The sequence below is a fragment of the Molothrus ater genome, chromosome Z (genome assembly GCF_012460135.2).
Source record: "Molothrus ater isolate BHLD 08-10-18 breed brown headed cowbird chromosome Z, BPBGC_Mater_1.1, whole genome shotgun sequence".
Taxonomy (NCBI): domain Eukaryota; kingdom Metazoa; phylum Chordata; class Aves; order Passeriformes; family Icteridae; genus Molothrus; species Molothrus ater.
Genome location: NC_050511.2, coordinates 9743979 through 9763719, shown reverse-complemented (window position 1 = coordinate 9763719; position 19741 = coordinate 9743979). Strand labels below are relative to the sequence as shown.

The 19741-nt window shown below is 56.4% G+C and overlaps 2 protein-coding genes across 2 annotated transcripts; both read right to left on the bottom strand.

Moving 5' to 3' along the window:
- Positions 1–76: 76 nt before the first annotated feature.
- LOC118699613 (avidin-related protein 7-like) lies at positions 77–2042 on the bottom strand. The gene is made up of 4 exons (XM_036403712.2): positions 1953–2042; positions 1650–1857; positions 1148–1268; positions 77–122 (listed from the first exon to the last, which is right to left on the bottom strand). Exons 1-4 carry the CDS (start codon positions 2025–2027, stop codon positions 77–79), a joined length of 450 nt encoding a protein of 149 aa, XP_036259605.1. The 5' UTR covers positions 2028–2042.
- Positions 2043–4223: 2181 nt separating this feature from the next.
- On the bottom strand, positions 4224–19486 carry LOC118699059 (non-lysosomal glucosylceramidase-like). Its single transcript, XM_036402717.2, has 17 exons — positions 19305–19486; positions 15399–15490; positions 15076–15191; positions 14753–14971; positions 13738–13977; positions 13291–13393; positions 11866–12019; positions 11459–11584; positions 11172–11356; positions 10727–10831; positions 9972–10079; positions 9350–9501; positions 9092–9198; positions 8806–8948; positions 8395–8510; positions 6399–6590; positions 4224–6314 (listed from the first exon to the last, which is right to left on the bottom strand). The coding sequence occupies exons 1-17, from the start codon at positions 19457–19459 to the stop codon at positions 6087–6089; spliced, it is 2541 nt and encodes an 846-aa protein (XP_036258610.1). The 5' UTR covers positions 19460–19486; the 3' UTR covers positions 4224–6086.
- Between the last annotated feature and the right edge of the window lie 255 nt (positions 19487–19741).

Sequence of the window (19741 nt, the reverse complement as noted above, 5' to 3'; positions counted from 1 at the left end):
GAAGGAGATGCTGAACAGGAGGAAGGGCTACAACTTGGCATTGCCTCTTTTCTGGGAGTTCCAGTGCTACCAGCCCTCAATCCATGAGCTCCTTCTTCCTCCAGAATATGTTGTAGCCAACCCTGAGGGGACACCAGCAGAGGAAATGTCAGGGTGGGACATGGGCCCAGTGCCCACCCAGCCCTGTATCCTCCCAAAACATTTGCACCTTGTCAGCACACCCAGGGAAGGTGCACACAAGCACCCTGTCCTCCCTCACTTTCACACTGGCAGCAGCTCTGCCAAATGCTGAGCACCACAGGCTGGGAGCACCACCCTTCATCCCCACCATGGGGCCATTCAGGATTCCTTCCTAGGCCTTTGGCTTTGGAAATGCCTCTCAGGTGGTGAAGCTTCCCTTGAGCTTCTCACAGAAACTTTGCACACCAAGTCCTTCTGTTGCCTTATCAAGGAAACCAATACTCCAAAAGCCTTGGGGAATTACTTGCCTGAATCACAGCCCAAGTGGAACAATGTTATCATTACTGGAACTGTGAAAAATTCCTGTAATTACCCTCTCAAACTACATCCAGGATGAAGACTGGCTGATGACTAAATTCAATCATCCCAGGACTTTACCACAGTATTCCTAAGTGAGGCCCCTCATTGCTGGCCTGGATCTATAATTAAATCTCTGCTCTAATTGCGGTAAACCCTCCCAAATCACCTTATAAATGTTAAATTAGTCAATGGTTAAGTGCTGCCACGCCCTGTAGACAGAAACCATTGAGCAGGTCTGAGACTGAGAGTGGAACCAGCCCCAGCAGGGACCCATCAGTAGTTTAGAAATCAGTGGGCACCTTCCTGAACTTTGTGATTCATTTTAATATTCTCACTTCTCCTTGTCTATCTCCAGCTTCCATGTAAATCATTCTAGATTGATTCTAACCCATTTTTTCATTCCTATGTTTTACCCCTGCCCAAAGCGATCAAGTGAACCTTGCCATGGAGCTTTGCTAAGTCCTGTTTTTGCAAACAGATACTAAACCTCCTTTTGCCAACGCCTGTGAGAGTGACTCCTAAGTGACCTAAAAAACTCATTTGTGACAGCCCCAACCCCTCGGGAGTGCACAGGGGACGTGCGCAGGGTGGGGGACAGAGAGCTCACAAGGTGGCTTTCCAGTCGTCTGCAAGTTTCTTTGAGTGTAACCTCAGCAGCCACATGGTCTTCAAAATCTCCTTTCCAACCTCATCCACAAAGCACTGGCCCGTGAAAACACTGATGGAGTCTGTGGGGATAAGACAGGAGAGGAGGGGAGCGTGGCGGAGGTGGCAGGTCAGTGGCTGCCCCAGCACAGGGGACAGTAGAGCCCTGCTGTCCCCGGCCTCTGGGGACAGCGGGGATGGGGAAAGCAGCAGGAGGGCTCAGGGCTGGGGTGTCACACGGACATGGGCAGGCAGTGCAGGCTCCAGCCCCTGCTGCCTTTCCTGCAGCCTGGGACTGGGAGCTGACAGCAACCGAGGAGCTCCAGGGACAGGGATGGGGGAGCTCCAGGGAGGGAGAGCAGTGGGGATAGTGCAGGGGAAGGCAGGGAATCAGCAAGGGCACTGCAGGGAGGGCAGAAGGGAGTCTGGGGACACAACAAGGATGCTAAGAAAAGGCTGATTACCTGAAAAGTTCCAGTGGACAGTGAAACCAAAGGTGGGCTGGCTCCGATATGGGAGCTGCTGGGACCCCAGCAGAGGTGATTCCACAATCTTTAACGGGGAGACTGCCACAGCTGTGATGTACTTGCCAGTGAAGTCACCATTTTCCTTTACTTCATAAATGGTCATGTTGGAGCCCAGGTCATTCTGCCAGTGTCCAGTCAGCTTACACTGGAGAGGAAAGAACTCAGCCCTTGTGGCACAGCACAGCCTGCAGCCACAGCTCCCTGCCCACCCCACCCCGTGTATCCCACCCCTGATGGTACCTGCTGTGTAGCTTGGAGGCCCTGAGCCCTCAGGGCCAGGAAGAGCGCAAGGAGCAAGGGAGTTGCTTGCACCATCTCTGCAGCAGGCAGACAGCTGATGGACCTGGGGATGTGCTCCTTGCAGGTCTCTGCTGATGCTCCTGCTCCCTCTCCTTTTTATTGGTGCCAGATGGGTGCGTGGCAGCTCTGGCCAGGACATTGTGCAATCTGGGTGTTTCCCCAATTTTATCAGCTATCAGAGCGGCTTGTGACAGCTGATCTTCCCAGAATGCCTTTGTTCCAAGATAAATGCAGGTGGACAGCCCAGGTGAGATGCTCCAGTATTGTGGTGCCACAGTACCCCTCCAGCCTCCTTCAGTGACCCCAAGGGAGAGCTTCTTTGCATCTTTGTCCCTCTCCATTTGCTGTGGGCTCTGACATGGGAAGATACCAGCGGGTGCAGGGGGGGCACATATGGGAGCTTGCTCTTGCCATGTAACATTATTCCTCTGCCCAGAAATTCTCCCCTGGGAGCAAAAAAAGGGCATTTGTCACCAATGGCAGCACTGGGGCAGCATAATGGAGAGGAGAGGAGAGGAGAGGAGAGGAGAGGAGAGGAGAGGAGAGGAGAGGAGAGGAGAGGAGAGGAGAGGAGAGGAGAGGAGAGGAGAGGAGAGGAGAGGAGAGGAGAGGAGAGGAGAGGAGAGGAGAGGAGAGGAGAGGAGAGGAGAGGAGAGGAGAGGGAGAGGAGAGAGGCTACTTCATATCTGCCAGCCCTGATAGCTGTTGAGTATTAAGGATGCACTTTGCCACTAAAGAAGTCCTGCCATGGCCAGAAAGAGATAATAGCCCTTCTTGTGGTGTCCCCAGAACTCCTCCACCCTTTCTGTGGTGTCCCAGAGATCCAATGTGTTTCCTGTGGTGTCCTCAAAGCTCCCACACCCTGCCTGGGGTATCTTTAATGCTCTTCTCACCTGCTGCCCTCGCTGTGCTCCCTACCAGCTCACTCAGTGTCCCCCCCAGACTCCATCACTGTCCAGAGGGATCGGGGCTCTCCTATCTCATGGGTGTCCCTTGGCAGGAGGCTCAGCCCCCTCTGATATAAAAGGAGCAGAGTCTGACACCACACATGGCCACCAGCACCATGGGCACCCAGGGCTGCTGCTGCTGCTCGCCCTGGCCCTGCTCATGGCCCGTGGTGCTGCATCCAGGGAGGGGAGAGCAGCCCTGGGGCAGTCTGGCCGTGCTGAGCTGTGCTGTGCTGTGCTGTCCTGGGTGCAGGGTGGGGGACGAGGGGCTGCATACCCTGGCTGTGCCATCCCCGTGGTGTGTGTTTTCTCTGTGCCATACTCTGCCACCACAGCACACAAAGGTTTTGCCTGAGGGGCTGCAGGTTCTGGGTGCACCGTCCTGTACCATGCCGGGCCACAGTGCAGTGTCCATGACCAAGGAGGCTGCCAGCTCTGGCTGTGCTTCCTTGGGGCTGCTGTGGGTCACCTCCGCCTGCCACAGGGTACCTCCAGCTCTGCTGCCCTGCCCAGAGACTGAGGGTTGCTCTCCGGACTGATGCCCATGCGCTGGTGACAGCTGCCAGGGCGAGGGGCTGTGCCATGGGGCACACATCTCCTGCTCAGCCAGGCTGAACATGGGACTGAGCCTGGGCACTGACTGAGCCACCCACACAAGCCCCAGGGTCACCTGCAGGGCCTGTGGAGAAACGAGCTGGGCTCTTACATGACCCTTTTGGCCCTGAACACAGCTGGGACCGCCTTGGGCTCCTGGCACAGCGCAGCAGCAGCCACCAACAAGCAGACCCTGCTGTCACCCCTGCAAGGAGCCCAGCAGCCAAGAGCTAACCCAGCTTCAGCTTCACTGTGCAGTGGCAGCTCCCAGGTACAGCAGTGAGAGCACCCCCTGCCCATGCTGGGAGTCCCCTGGCTGGCACTCCAGTCCCTTGTGCACCCAGAGGAGCCCTGGCTGTGGGCACAGAACTGGCCCACACATCTGCCCCTGCCTGGGGAGATGGAGGGGATGCAGGACATGGGATTGTGGGGGCGTCTGTCTGGGACAGTGCCACAGGCAGAGTGGGAGCTTCAGAAAATGTTTATTAAATAAGCCCTCCCTCCTGCTGAATCACAAGGCTCAGAAAGCACTCTCTTGCATTCTAGAATCCTGCCCACTGAAGAGTTTGGGCAGAGCTGGATCCAGCTTAGCCCCAGATTCTGTCAATGGATTATGTCTAAAGGATTATACAGGTGCAACAGAAATTTTATACAACATAGTACCACAGCATTGAGGATGGCAAATCAAATATATTTATATAAAAACAAATAATTTATTAGGATTATTAGACAAAAATATCTTTATAAGAATTATTTACTACAGATTAGAAGCTATAACAATTTCTATAGTATGATGCAATATTTTGAAGCAGTATTCATTATATTAAAGCTAGCTAGCAAGGCCCATTACAAAGTAGACCCTGAAGTTTCCCATACCAGTAATTGTGGGCAAATCACTCTGGTTCAGCCTCAAGAAGGGGGTATCTCCATGCAAGGGAGGAATCTCCACACACACTCTGGGAAGGAGGGTTTTAGAAGACTTGACCTTAGAACTGGGGGCAAGCTTTTACAGCATAATGTGACTTGGCTATCATCAGGATGTCAGCTGTGGCAGCTCAGCAGCTTCAGATACATTATCAATAGTATCACTTGCTGGTTTCCTTTCTTGGTTCTTTGCCAGTTCTATCACACATACACATCGCTGTTCAGGATGTTGAACTTCAGGGACTGATGAGTCAGACTCATTTCAGCATTATTCAATACTAAAAGCAGCATGACACCCCTTTCTCCATTCCCCCCTGCAAATAGTGGATTGCAAATATTTGCAAAGAGGGAATTGTTCAAGTTATTTCACCCCCACTGCAGGCACAGCATCCTGATACAGAAAGGGGACTGGGGTGTCCCTCTCTCTGTCCTAGGGATGTAGTGCCTATCTGTCCAGGAGATCTGTGTTTCTGTGGGCACAACAGGAGCTCCCTCCTTTCTATCCCTCCCACACCAGGATTGCACAGCCTTCAACTGCTGCAGTGGCAGAGAAAGAAGGAGAAGGGTGCCCAGCCCTGGGCAGAAGGGACTCGATGTAGTCGAGGGCCTGCAGCCCTGTGGCTCAGTTGCTGCCCACAGAGGCCTTCCCAGGAGGAATGCTCTCTCCTCTGCTGCTGGCAAGGCAGGGCAGAGCCAGGAGCCAAGCAAGAAGCAGGTCTTACCTGCTGCTATTGCATCTGGAGAAGTGAGTAAAGTGCACATCCCTGCTCCCTTCAGCAATGCTCCACAAGAGCCAGACACCACTGGGACTTGTCCCCTCTCTGCCCCCTAGCCCTCCAGCCTATATCCAGGAAGATAAAGGGGAATTGCAAGAGTTCCCTCTTCCAATTTGGTCCTGTGCCAAAGAAGACACCAAAGAAGAACAAGAGTAGACAGCTGGATAGATTTATTAAGAACTGAAGTGATTTATCCCCTTTCATGTGCTCCACTGCCTGCCCCCGGCACCAGCAGGGAGGGGGCCATGGTACCAGACCAGGACCTGCTTCTTGGGCTCAGATTGTCACTGTCCAGGGAGCCGGGTCTCCCCTGGGGATTGTATCTGCCACAGGCCCTGCTGGGGCAGAGCCAGTCAGAATGTGCAGTGTCACCCCAGGACAACTACAGCATCCGTGTGCCTGAGTGCACCACTCCAATATCTCACACACACATTCACCCACACCCTTTTCTTTCCCTGCAGAACAGCTGCCCACCTCACCCAGCCCAATGCCTGCAGGAGAGAGGTCTCCTGTGCCTCTGGGCAAGGTACCAGCTGCAGTTTGGGATGGCTGGGGAGCCTGCAGGCTGTCAGAGCCCTGAGCGATAGGGAAGGGGAGGCACAGGCTCCAGCAGCAACCCCTTAAGCCACCACACTCTGAGGATATATCCCCCACACCTCTGGTCCCCCCTTGTGCTCAGCACCAGCAGCTGGAAGCCCTCTGAGGTCAAGGGCACGTAGTGGAGGTAGGGAAGGAAAACAGCAATGTGAGTACTAGCACAGAGAGAGAGGGGAGGGTCCCTGCCTGCCATCTGCACCCCCCAACCCGTGGTGCCCTGCCCAGTGCCACGAGGCTCAAGGGTGGCTGTGGCCCTGGGCGAGCTGTGCCAGTGCCTGTGCCCGGCCAGCCCGGCGCTCCAGGGCCAGCTGCATGCTCCAGATGCTGAGGGGCCGCATGTAGGCCAGCGAGCGGTACACCTTCTTCTCCCGGTAGGCCTCCGGCGTCTGGAAGGCCATGCCCAGCCGCTCCCACACGGTCCGGTAGCAGCCCTCCGCCGTACGGAAGCCTTCCTCCACCATGCCCTGCACGAGAGGGAACAGCACCATCAGCTCGCCCACAGAGCACACCCTGGTGAGCACAGCAGCAGCAGCATCCTCCCTGCTCACCTCCTGGATCATGGTGGCAGCCAGGGAGTAGACCACGCCGACCCAGACCTCGTTGGACTGCACGCTGGAGGTGTCGGGCACGCCGTCGGGTCTCATGCCGTTCACGGCGCCCATGGTGCCGCCCGCAAAGCCCAGCACGTTCTTCTCGAAGATGGTCTTGAGCGCGCTGAGGACGTGGCTCTTGGGGAAAACCTGGGCGGACAGAGACGGGCTTGGTGCTCACGTGGACCCCTCAGGCTGGGGCTGGAGCAGGATTGAATTTTCCATGAGGAAAAGGGCAACACAGTTCACTGGGTCAACAGACACAAATGCCCACCTCAAAAAATAACAGGAGGAAGTGAAACATCTCTTTCCCCAAAAGGTTTAAAAAGCCCCTAAAATACTTTAGAGACATGCTGAACCACATTCCACGTTGCTCAAGAGGACGTTGACAGTTCATCTAACTAGCTGATCTCCAGAAACAGCTTCTCACCCACAATCACTGGCCAAGCCCCTTCCCCATCGCTTGTGGGTTTGCTCTGGGGGCCTGGCCAACCACACCATCCTCATCTACTTTATGGTTGTCACTTGCAAGGGAGACAAGAGCCATGGGGCTCATCAGCACAGCCCAAGGACATGTCAGACACTTATTGTCAGTCTGGTGACACCAGAGCCAGGGGAAGCAGAGGCTGGGATGACACCAGACACGACCTTGCCAGGGAAGGCTGGGCAGTCCAAAGCAAAAGCAGCAAATCCCTTCTCTCTATGCTCAAGCCAAGCATCCCTGCAGACATTTTTCCCCACTGTGGCTCTGGAGATAAGCCCAGGGGATGCTGTGGGAATCAGTGAAGGGCTGAGGTGCCCTTCTCTGGCAGAAGCTTTTGGGCACACTCTCTTCAAGACTGGATCACAGACAGTTCTTACATCTCATTTCTGACTTGTTCACTGCTGACTTGTGCACACAAGGCCACACACCAAGGCCACGTCAATGAGCTCACAGACAGGAGTGATGCCAGCCAGGCAATGGAGCAAAATACATGGAAAAAAATCAATGAAATGTCATAGTAACAGAGGAATTCAGCAGTCCCACCTGCAGTCAGCTCAGAGCTCACCAGAGAGCAAGGACAAGTGCCACCTTCAGCAGCACCACGCTGAGGCTGGGGAGAGGCAGGCCACATTCTGGACTGCACCAAATCTACTGTTTCCTCCCCAAAAGGAGCTGCAGGAGGGATTTACTGCAGGAGGGCTGGGCCAGACCCTGCCTGGAGCCCCAGGCACAGCCCCAGCCCCACACTGGGTTAAACACAGGAGGGAATGAGCAGCTAAAGTCACCTGAAGCTCCCCTCTGATTTCCCAATGCACAGTGAAGTGGTTTGTCACCCTCCCAAAGACAAAGCCACTCCTCCCTTCACTCAGCTGAGGCCTTGGCCTGCTGCCCATGGCCACCAGAAAGCTTTGCTGTGACAGCAGCCATGGGGTATAAATAACCCAAGGGTTCTGCACTGCCCCTCTCTCTTTAGGGTGTTGCAGCTCTGAGCTGTGGCTCAGTGGCTGCTCTGAGCATCCCAGCAGACATGAGGAGGCTGCAGCCAATTCTTCTCTTGCAACTGAAGAGCAACTTATTCCAAGCCTTCAGGACTTGGAATAAGCCATGGATCCTTCTGATATTAATTTTGGACTTTTCAGGGCAGCAAATAATGTGGAAAGTTTCATATACTTTTTTCTACCGTTTTAAAACAAATAGCACCTTGCCCACAGCAAACCCCACTGGGGCCAAAGCTAGCTGCAGTTACACATCCCTGCTTGCATGGCCTCTCTCTGAGAGGGTTCTGGTCTAAGATGGATTCCACTGTACCCATCCAACAGCCTCCACTATGGTGTGCAGTGTGAGAGCCGGCAGGTGCCTGCCACATTAGCCCTAAAGTGTAACCCCCAGCATGTGCCAGCCCTGCTGCTGCTTCCCTCATGCCACAGGTCCCATCTCGCCACAACCACACCAGGCAGCCCCTTCTCTTACCTCAAACTCCCCTTGGTCCAGACCACAAGCTCCAAGAAACCACTGCCCAGCACACTGGTCTGACATGATGCTGATGGACGTGTCACTTCCACTGCTATCATAGTTGTAGTATTTTCCTAGAAAAGGCAAGAAACAGTTTAAAAACAATAGATTAAGATACTGGCTCATGTGAGCTGTCCCTACACACCTCCCTGTGTGGCAGGAGCACAGCTGCTTTTTCCACAAGACTCTTCTCCCTTTCCCACACCTATCCCTTCCTAGACACCAGCTCCTTCCCCTCCCAGCTTGCAGGGACAGTATCGCCCCTTCCTTCCCCCATTCCCCACAAGGCTCCATGATGCAGGGAGGAGACACTCCCTCCCAAGGGACACACGGCCAGCTGAGCGTGGTTCCCCACTGCTGAACACCCACCATTCCAGAGCATCCTCTCAAACGCCTCCTTGCCCTTGTTCAGGATGCCCAGGTATTTCTGCTGGATCTCAGTATCCCCAAGCACCTCTGCCATCTTGCACATCATGCAGACTGCAGCCAGCCACAGTCCGCCACAGTAGGCACTGCCAGAGCCAAACGAGAGGAGCATCAGCAATGTGGGACACCTCAAGGGTTCAGTGACAAATGGGATACAAGGGCCCAGCTCTGAGCTATGTCCCCTCCCCACAGACCCCCTCTCCAACCCCCATGTGCCTCTCTTGCTCACCTGGCTCCGTGCACCACCCACGCGTCGTACGTCTGGTCAGCAAAGCCTCCGTTTTCAATGAGCCCGTCGTTATCCGTGTCAAACTTCAGCTCCGACTCCATCACAGCCTGTGGGAGAGGCAGGACATGGTCACGCAGTCCTCACATCCTGGAAGCTCCTCACACTCTGCTCGGGAGCATCCATCCTCTCAGGAAGCTGCTTGGCTCCTGAAGTGGGAAGTGGGGAAGGGTGACAGCCCACAGTCTGATCTCCCAGTACCTGGCACACTGGCCACATGTCCCGCAGGTACAGGGAGTCATGGGTCAGGTAGTAGTCACGGTACACCTGCAGCACAAACTTGAGGTTGAGGTCCTTCCAGTCAGCAGTGTCGTGCATCAGGTAGGCATTGACACGCTGCCATGGCTCGTCACCTAAACCAGGACAGAGCAGATGCAGCAGGGCAGCAAGCAACAAACATCCCTCCTCCTACATGGGAGCGAGGACCCAAGGGTGCTGTGATCAAACAGCACTGAAATATTTGTTGTAGCCTGTGCCATCTCCAGTGAGAACAGCCCTCTGGCTACTTCCCTCTGTCTCCCTTGTAAAAGATTAATGCAGCACGGTCTTCATCACCACCCCACATCATCCAGGTTTCCATTCCCAGAAAACATAGAATCACACAATCATTTAAGTTGGAAAAGACCTCTCAGCACTGCTAAGTCCACTACTGAACCACATCCCTAAGTGCCACATCTACGCTTTTAAATACACCATGGATGGTGGCACCACAACTTCCCAGGCAGCCAGTTCCAATGCTTGACAACAATAAACAGTGTATTTCACGCACTATACCCATTTCCCACAGCTTGGCATCCCCTCTGCTCCCCCACAGACCCCTCACCTGGGTCCCCAATGTCGTGTGGCACCACATTCTTCATTTTCACCTGGGCTGTCTGACCACACATCAGGTACTGCCGGGGCTGGACATCCTCGTTCACCACAGTGACAGCTGCAGAGGACACAATGCAGGACAAGTAAGAATGAGAGCAAAAACAGCTGCAGAAAGGACCAAGCATAAGCACAGGCAGAGCCACCAGCACCAGCACATCAGGCTGCCCTTTGGAGCTCCAAGATCACAGCCCTCTGCAAAAGGCTGAGGGGACAGGCTGCTCTCCATCCCGCACTCAGCAGGGGATATGAAAATGTCACTACCCCCTTAAGGGAGGGCTGGGAAGGGTACCCAGTGGGCTCAGCCCTACCAGAGCCCAGCAAAGGGCTGTGCTCCACACCCCTACTCAGGCCACCGCCAAGCAGCCACTAAACACAGCCAGAGCACTGGGAGTCTGCAAACAGCTCCATGTCTCCTCTGCAAGGGGTAAGGACAGAGCTGGGAAAACCAGGGGCTCCCCCAGGGCAGGCAGAGCCAGCTGGGCACCCCCAGCATGGCAAGAAGGTGCCCCCAGTGCTGGGCACAGAGCTGCTGGGGCAGCAACATTCCAGGGCTGCAAGAGCTGGGCACAGCAGAGCGGCCGGAGGGGGCTGCTGGCTCCAAGGCACACATCTCTGCAGCAGCAGCAGCAGCTGTGCCCAAGGCTCTGTCCCCTCCCCAGGTGAAGCCCTGAGCAGGCAGCAAGGCAGGGCTCTGGGGACACTCACCAATGTCATACTGCAGGCTGATCTGCAGCTTGGGCCACAGCATGATGAGAGCGAAGGAGGCGTAGAAATGGACATCGTAGGTGTTGTACATCCGGTACTCCTGGCCTGGCAGGACAGGGCAGGTGGTGAGGCAAAGGAGACTGCCATGGGCAGGGGACAAGGGGCAAAGCTCCTCCCTCCACAGGGCCCTGGACAGGGGCATCTTTCCCAGCACGGACAGGAGCTCCCGTTCCAAGAGGGTTTCATTCTCTACCCAGAGCACCAGGCATGTGCAGAACACTCCATGCCCTATCCTTCAGGGCTGCAAGGGCTTTTCCTGGGAATAGCACTGCCCCCTACCCACTGGAGTGTGAAAAACACCCCCATGGCAAGTTCAAAACACATGGCCACAGATAATGGGAGGAGGGCTTGAGGCTGGAGAGTGCCTCACGTCCTTGTGAGTTACCTTCCAAATAAGCAAACCTTCCGTACTCCCGCAGGACAGGGAGGAGGTGGGAGAGCCCCGCCCCCGCCGGCCCCTGCAGCTCCTCGGCACGGCAATCAGGGGGCACCTCCATCCAGATGGTCCCTCCATCCGTCAGGAAGTAGAGCTCATTGAACAGGGCTGACTTGTACCAGGAAGGCAGCTGGCTGCGGGAAAGAGGGAAGCTCAGCCTCGGAGGCTGAGGTGGTGATGAACCTGTGGCAGCCAAGCCCAGGAGGCCACTGGGAAGGTGCTCCCATCTGCCCTACCTGTTCTCCAGGATGGGATCCTGCCACGCTTCGATCTTCCTCTCCCACTCCTCGTAGTGTGTCAGGGCGTAGTGGGACAGGGCAGGAGCAGCATCGCCGTTGCTGCCAAAAAACCGGGTGTACCGCCTGCCAAGGAAGGGTTTGGTCAGCACCCTGTGGGCTCCACCTGGGAAACCCCCACAGACACCACAGAGGGACAGTGGACTGCAGAGAACAGCAGAACTCAGCTGCTACTGCAGGGGCACTGGGGAGCAGGGGCTGGACACAGGGTCCTCTCCCTGAGGTGGCAGGGCCACAGCCACCACGAGTGCGTGGCAAAAGGTCCCCTCATAGTACACAAGTCAGGGAGGAGGGAAAACAGAGCTCTGGGGGCATGAGCCAAACACCAGTGGAGAGAATACACCTACCTGAGGTGCAGCTTCTCCTTGGAGCCAAAGTGAACACAGGGCATGTCCCAAGCCAGGGCAAACTCCAGCGTTTTGTGCCCATGGGCAGGCACCCTACAGCTGGCACACACTGCTGCTGCTGTCACCTCCCCCTTCTCTGTCGGCCTGCTTTTACCTGCCAGGAAAAATTAAGATATTCTTAAGCAACCAAGGAAGACCAAAGGGAGGGTAACTGAGGTTCACACACACCTTGAGGGAGATGAGAGTGGGCATACCAAAGCTCCTGTACAACCTGGAAGGTACAGCCCAGGGTTTTAAGGGATGATGTCACCGCAGGGGAAAAAAACCTTCCATGGGAGGAGTGGTTAAAAGGATTCAGTCATCCAAGAACAGGAACAGATCAGGCAGGAAAAGCCACCAGGCATGAATGGAAGCTACAGAGTATCCCATGACTCTGTATCTGCACTGCAGTCAGAGACATTGTGACTTTCTAGGGATAGTCATCGTTTCCAGCTTTCCGCAGGGCGTTTGAGACACTCTGATATTTAAGAAAAGCCCTTAGGTGGCTGGATAATTATATGCTGGTTCTGACATGTGTACAAGGTAAACTCATTAGAGCAACATAAGCACAGATCCAGACTATGATAATGTCTGGCATGCATGAAGAAAAACCACATCCCAATAACCTGGAGAGCTCTGAGTGCATCTAGACAGGAAGCTTATTTTTCTGGAAAAATTTATATAGTAAAAACTTCATTTATGTAATTTAAGCCTCAAGAAATCTTACAAAGACCCAGCATCACTAGTTTGTCAGCATCATCCTTGTTTAAAAACTGACAGACATTAGGGAAATGGTCACCTTTTATGGCAATAGGAGGTGAGTACCAAAGGCTGGAGATGCCACCCTGCTTCAAGGCTCCTCCCAAGGGAGTGAGCAGAGACCTGAGGATGGATGCAGAATGATCAGAAGAGACGTTCAGAGAACTGTTACAGTAGGAAGAGGACAGACAGTGATGGCAGTACTAAACCCCAAGCACTCTTAAACGCTGGTGGTAACAATTCCGACAGGACACAGCTACAGCTCATTTTATCTGGAAACAGGAGCTATGGGAAGGGGGCTGGGCAGCACGCTGGCTTCCTAGCAGAAATCTCAATTCAGTGTGCAACCACACACAGAATAATGAGATACTGGCGTGTGTAACCAATACCCAAGAACAGCCCCAATGTGGTATGAACAGCATTTGGAGAACCACAGCAAGGACAAGCAGTAGGAAGTCTGGATACAGCCTAAATTGGGGAACAAGCCACAGCATCCTGGGGAGATTTTGAACAGCCAAGGAGGCTGGAGGAAAGAGCTCTGCCCTGGCTGGGGTGCCCAGAAGCAGCACGGCCACCCACTTGCCCTGCTCCCCCTGCACCCGTCCCACGGAGGATGGAGGCACTCACCAGGGGGTGAATCCAGCCTGCCATCCTGCAGGAGGTCCTGCCACACCTCTCTACCCAATCCCGTGGGATTGAATGCCGTCACATGGGTGACTCCCGTGCCAGCCTGAACAAGGGAAGAGCATCATCAGGGGCTGCTCCTTTGGAGGAGAAGATTCATGCTCTCCCCTCCCCAGTACCACCAGCAGGACGTGACACTCACTTCTCATGGGCTGCCCAGCAACTCGCAACTCGTTGCCTCAGCCGCTCTCCTGACACCATCCCCAAAGACGGTGCCCTCAGGAACGTCATGTCCCCTCTCCTGGTGTCAGGCAAGCGCTGAGGAACGCTGCTAACCCCAAGGCCTTGCACCGCCATCCTTTGCCAGCTGCCTGCAGGCAGCTGCCCCACATGCAGCAGGGCTGCACACCCTCCCCAGCAGGAGCCCCAGCAGCAGGGCCAGCCCTTTACCTTCTCCCGGGCAGAGATGGCCAGGGTGAAGGGGTTCACGGGCGGGCAGTGGTGCAGCAGGACCCCAGCAACCCGCTGGCCATCCTTGTGGAAGGTGAAGGGCTCGTTCCAGTGCCCGCCGCTCCCGGCCTCCGCCGCTCCCGGGCCGTTCTGCAGGCTGAACATGATGGACACCTCCACGTCCTCATCCCTCCCGTTCTCCACCTCCCAGATGAACACTCCCACTGGCAAGCTGGAGTCCTGGCGGAGATGCACAATGCTGCCTCCAGGGCTGCTGCTCCACAGGCAGCTGCCCCAGCATCCTTTCCCCCCGGCACGGGACACCACGCAGGATGCAGCGGCAGCAAGAGCACCGGCAATGATAACTTGGACTTGGAGTCTCTTGCCAAGCTGAGGAGCAGCAGCAGGAGCAGAGGAATTTGGGAGGCAGGCAAGACAAAATTCCAAAGAGGAGCAGCCCTGGGCTGGCAAGCAGCACGCCGGGCAGCAGAGGGACAGAAAGAGGCCTTTAGGGCTCAGCCTAAAGGGCGTCTCATCGCTCACCTGCTGGGCAGGCTGATACAGGCTCACGGGCTGCTGCAATGCCGGGGTAAGAGGAAGGTCAGACGTGTCCCAGCACAGCTGCCACCCTCGCCTGGGGCTGGCAGCCGGCACGGGCAGCGCTGAGCCATCCCTTGCTGCAGTGCCGAGCTCCGGCACGGCTGTGGGGCTGCCCCCGCCCGCAGCGCTGCTGAGAGCGGCCGTGGGGAAACGCTGGGAAAGCGGCGAGCAAGGAGCTCTGCCCTCGGGAGCGGGGAAACGCTGGGAAAGTGGGGAAACGCTTGGAAAGCGGCAGCGAGGAAGCACCTCGGGTGCATGGAAATGCTGGAAAAGGCGCTAACAAGCATCTCTGCCCTCGGGAGGGGGGAAACGCTGGAAAAGGCACTAAGAAGCAGCTCTGCCCTCTGGAGCATGGAAATGCTGGGAAAGGCGCTAACAAGCAGCTCTGCCCTCGGGGGTGCCGTCACCGCCTTACCTTATAGTCATGGGGGATGACGGGCGAGACCTGCCGGCAGGTGAGCACCACCTGCTGCCCCGGCAGCTCGTAGACCAGCCAGGCACGGGGGTACAGGGCATGGTAAAAGGCGTAGTGGCCGCAGTAGCCCCAGTTCCAGCCCTGCAGGCTGCTGGGTCTCTCCACGGACAAGACCTGCTGGTAAATGGTCTGCCCCTTGCACCGCAGGCACACTGTGAACTGTGGAGGAGAGGAGCACGTTCAGGGCATGAGAGGAGCCCTGTGGCAGATGTCCCAACCGCCCAGGCTGCTGCAGTGACTGTCACTCCCCTAACAGACCCTACCTGGTTGGCGATGACCGTTTCGTAGTGGTAAAGGCCAGGGTTCAGCTGCCAGCGGCAGAACTCTCCCCGCCAGCCGCGGGTGATGGTGCCTCCCCCGATCCCGCCCAGCGGGCACCCTGGCAAAGACACCAAGAGTTAGCAACCCCATTCCTCCCCCAGGTGGCACCTGGCTCAAGAACTCTCCTCCTGCATCTCTGCAAGGCAGAGTCACTCAATATCGCCCAAATCACAAAAGCTCCTTGACTCACTCGTTCCATCTAGCACCCTGACAGCCCTGTGTGAACCCCTGCCCACCCCAGTGCCCAGAGCGGATGGAGGCTGACCATAGATCTGCTGCAGAGGAACAGCACACAAGAGGTCAATGAAGGCCTTTTTCTTCTCTATCCGGGTCTTCTTGACCCACCACCTGAAGTACCTGTGAGGGAAAGAGAAGTATTGAAGAAGTGAGGAGCAGGCAACACCATCCTTTCATTGTCACTGGGCAGGATGAGCACAGGTTGAGCTTTCCCTCCTTTTAGAGGTGTACAAGAGGAACCCATGCCCCATGCCCATGGCACAAGGAGGAATAAGGCTCCATTACCCATCTGGAGCATGCATCACTCAACAAGCACAAGCAGGCAGAGTTCAGGCAGCTCAGGAATGACTGCAAGGGCAACTCAAGAGCAGGACTCCCAGCTCATTTAGCACAGGCTTTCCCAGACATTCATGGAGAAGTGGGAATGCACACAAGGGCCACCACCACGCACATGCCTGGTACACAATGTCCTGCTAAGGAAGGCCTGCAAGCAGAGGTGCAAGCCCAGTGGAGATACACACTGCCCCAGGGACACGAGCCTTGCTGTTCCACCTCCACTTCCCCATTGCCACACACCACCACTTCATCAGGGGCAGAGGGCACAGGGCAGCCCTGCCCTGGAAGTGGTGATGGTTGCTGTCTGCAGCTGGCAGGATCCTGGGGACTTGCCTCCATCCACACACCAACTGCACAGACCAGCACTGCCCATCAGATAATTTCTCACCCAAAGGTCTGGGAATCAAGACACCCAAACAGGGGCACAGCTGCAGCTGGGTGTGCCAGCACCACTGCAGGCAAGAGGAGCAGGGCCAGGCTCCGAGTCAATGCTTGTAAAGTACTGGCTTTGGCTAATAAACTGGCCCAAGTTAAGCCTCCTATACAGACACAATTAGCACATGGAAACCAGCTACCGGACCAGAAGCTGCTGAACCTTGCCCAGCAAGCAGTCAGGTAGGACCCAGCTGGCAGCTCCATGGCCCTGGGTGCCAGGTGAGCAGGGGGGACACAGGAGCCCCCACAGTGAGCAGTGTCCCTGAGCTATCTGCAGACATCCATTCCATATTGCTGAGCAGAAAACCAGCCCAGCCAGGAGCACTCAGCCTGTCCTGCCCCTGGTTGCGCAGGATGCAGAGCACAGGCGATGGGCAACAAGCAATAATTCCCTGGGGACATGCACACCCAGGAGCAAGGGGGAGAGGCTCTCCCATGACACCTGTAGTACTACTCTTCCCAAACTGAAACAACCCACAGTTGACTTTTTGGCTGCTCATTGGGCATTCACCTTTATTCACCAACATCTAAGGTCCCCAAATCCCTCTCAGGGTGAGATTTTCTGGGCTGTAATCGCACAGAACCTAACTGCAGCCTGCTTTCCACTCCTACAGACCCAGCTTTGTGTTTGACTGTCTGTGGATGTTTTGCTTACAGGGGTTCAGGACATGATGAGAACCAGCCTGTCCTGCTTGACTGCCCTGAACCAGGGCCTGCCACTATCTTCCAGCTATATCTGCTGCAACTGCTCTTCTCCAGACAGGACAGTCCCAGCCTTACCCCGCCAAGGCGAGGTTTTGGCAGTGCTCTCTCTCTCTCTCTCAAGGAAATGATTATTATTCTTTTCCAACCCAGCGTCAGGGAACCAACCCAGCTGCTTCCCCAGCAGGCTTCTGGCAACAGGAAATAAGGTGCCCAGGCAGAGTGGCTGCAGCACAGCCTAGCAGGGCATCCTGACTTCTTGGAAAGGAGGCAGGAGATGGGTTTCAGGAAGCAGTTTTTACAGGAGAACACAGTGGAATGACTTTGGGTTTTATTGCCACTGCCAAAGTCATTTTACCATCTCAATATGCAAACTCTTCTCCTGCCAGCTTCTCCCAAAATCATGCAAGCCAGGAGGAGAAGCCCAGTGATCGATGCCCAATTGCTGGCTATTAACAGCTCTGCCAGGGCTGCAGAATAACAAGGAGAAAGACTTTGCATTCTGCAGCACCAAAAGCCCTGCCAGGGCTGGAGGGCATTTTCTTCTCCTTCAAATTGGCAGTGGAGTTAAAACCTAGCTGAACATTACTCAGCTGATCTGGATTCATGGCATGACCCCTCTCAGGACACATGAGCCACCTCTGCAGAAACCTGCCTGCACCTCTTCTCCTGCCTTGCCAGCCCCAGCTGAGCACTCTGTGCAGCCCTTTCTTTCCAGACACACGTCCCCCACAGTTACCCTGATTAACAAAAAAATCCTGCACCAGAGCTGTCAACACCCCCAGCCACATCACCTGCACCTAGCACTGGTGCTGCAGAAGAGGGCACCCTTCATCATGTTTAATTCAATGCAACTATGTCAACCCAGGATGTTGTGGCTCCTCTGGACCAGGATGTTGTGGCTCCTCTGCTGAGCTCCTCTGGACCTCCTGAGCCCAAGCAGTGACCCCAAGGTGCTCCCAGTGGCTACAAGCACCTGCACCAGGTGACTTTGCACTTGATGCACCAAGCCATGCCAAGTTTTGAGAACATCCCTGGCACAGAGGTCACTCAGGAAAGGGCAGGCCAATCTGCAGGGCTTCACAGATCCCTGCACCATGACACAGAACTGAACTCCAGGTTTCTCTTGCAGCACCAGCACCCAGGTTTCCATGAGCTGGCTGCCCCAGCCTGGCAGCTGCTGAGATGCCCACCGATGCCTGGAGCATGCAGCCTTCCATATATCCTCGCATCCCTGAATGGGCTGCCCTTTCAGCCAACAATGTTGGCCTTGGGGTTTAAATCAAAACCACGCAGGTATTTCTCATGACCCTAGCACGTTGTCTCCTCTGCTCTTGAGGCTGGAATCTCCTCGCAAGGAAGCTCTTGCCGTGGCAAATGTACTTTGAGAAAACAACCAAATTACTTCCTGAACTTGAACAGGAGAAGAGGCAGTAGTTTGACGTCAAGCTTCCTGCTTTCAAAGACCTTTTCCTAGGACTGATACAAGGCTCTTCCAGACTTCAATGAGAACAAGGCCAGGATCACCTCTCCTCCCTGCTCACCCCACCAGAACTTCACGCTTTCCCAAATGCTCAGCTCATCCCAACCTGCTGCAGCAGCTTTTCCAGCAGCCTTTATCTCCGGTGCATGACCCATGCTCTCCCTTTCCGGGTGCCCAGGCTCGCACCGGGGCGTCTCAGGTCAGACCAGCATGCCATGCACCCCGAAGCGATCCAGAATCTGCCCTTTCATCCAGCTTTGCAGGAACCAGCTTGGCAAGTGGCAGCCTCCAAGGACACCAGCAGAAAATGGAGGCAGGAGTCATAAATCCAGCACAAGGAAATAAGCGATGCCGTGGCAGGTCTCCGCGTTCAGCGTGGCGGGGGCACAAACACTGCCAGCACCCGGACTCCGGCGTTAAAGGCTAAAACGACACTCTGGCTTTACAGGCGTGCTCCCCGTCGCTACCTCCAGCTCACCCCGACGCAAAGCCCAGAGAGGTGGCCCGCTCCCGAACCTGCCACGGCACACAGCGTTCCAAGCCCCTCCCAGCTGGCCCCGGTTTAACCTCCAGCTGCCAGCACTGGGGAGTGTGCCGGGGAGGATGCGGCAGCGATGAGCCCCAGGTGTGGGAAACGGGGGTCCCCATCCCCAAGCGATGCCCCCAATCCTCCCAGCTCCCCCGTGCTGAGGAGCCCAAGCGCCGGGTGCTGCCCCTTCAGCACCAATTACTCCCGGTGCCGGCGCCAGGAAGGCTGGAGACTGCCGGCGCCTCAGGGCAGGAGGAGGGCGGCTCCCGCCAGCCCGGGGCCTTCCGTGATCCGCCGGACTCTGCCTCTCCGTACACCGGGACATCCCCGGTGCCTCCCCGGGGCGAGGCCCCCGCGGCACCGAGCGGCTCCAGCGCAACGCCGCGTCCCCCGCGGGACGCCCTCCCTCGTCCCGGTGCGTTCCCGGCCCCCTCCATCCCCCGCCGTACCGCAAGGCGAGGCCGACGTGCCGCAGGACATCGCGGAGCGGCACGTCCCCGGCGCCGTAGGGCTGCCGCAGCTCCTCGAAGCTGTGTGCCAGGCAGACGCGCCAGCCGTCCGCCGCCACGCCGCGGCCCTGCGCTGCCCCCTCGTAGCGCCGCATCAGCGGCCACTCCACCGTCTCCTCCGCCGCCGCCGCCATCGCCGCCCCCCGCCCCGCGCGCGCCCTCTTCTTCACCGCCCCGCCCCGCCCCGCCCGCGCCCCCGGGGCACGGCGGAAGCACGGACCCGCCCCGCCGCCGGTCCCCGGGGCTGCCCAGCCGAGCGCGGCCGAGCGCCGCCGAGCAGATTCCGAGAGTAGCCGAGCGCTGAGCGAGCTCTGCTGAGGGGCGTGCGAGAATTGCCGAGCGCAGTCAGGGAGCTGCCCGTGAGCCGACCGAGGGTG

What these genes read in the sequence shown, in the direction of transcription:
- LOC118699613 (XM_036403712.2), bottom strand. Translation starts at nt 2,027, where the DNA reads ATGGTGCAAGCAACTCCCTTGCTCCTTGCGCTCTTCCTGGCCCTGAGG. An exon ending in GCCTCCAAGCTACACAGCAG is followed by an intron (nt 1,858 to 1,952) that starts GTACCATCAGGG and finishes TTTCCTCTCCAG; the next exon opens with TGTAAGCTGACTGGACACTG. An exon ending in TGTCCACTGGAACTTTTCAG is followed by an intron (nt 1,269 to 1,649) that starts GTAATCAGCCTT and finishes TTATCCCCACAG; the next exon opens with ACTCCATCAGTGTTTTCACG.
- LOC118699059 (XM_036402717.2), bottom strand. Translation starts at nt 19,459, where the DNA reads ATGCGGCGCTACGAGGGGGCAGCGCAGGGCCGCGGCGTGGCGGCGGAC. An exon ending in AAACGGTCATCGCCAACCAG is followed by an intron (nt 14,972 to 15,075) that starts GTAGGGTCTGTT and finishes TCTCCTCCACAG; the next exon opens with TTCACAGTGTGCCTGCGGTG. An exon ending in ACATGTGGCCAGTGTGCCAG is followed by an intron (nt 9,199 to 9,349) that starts GTACTGGGAGAT and finishes CCTCTCCCACAG; the next exon opens with GCTGTGATGGAGTCGGAGCT.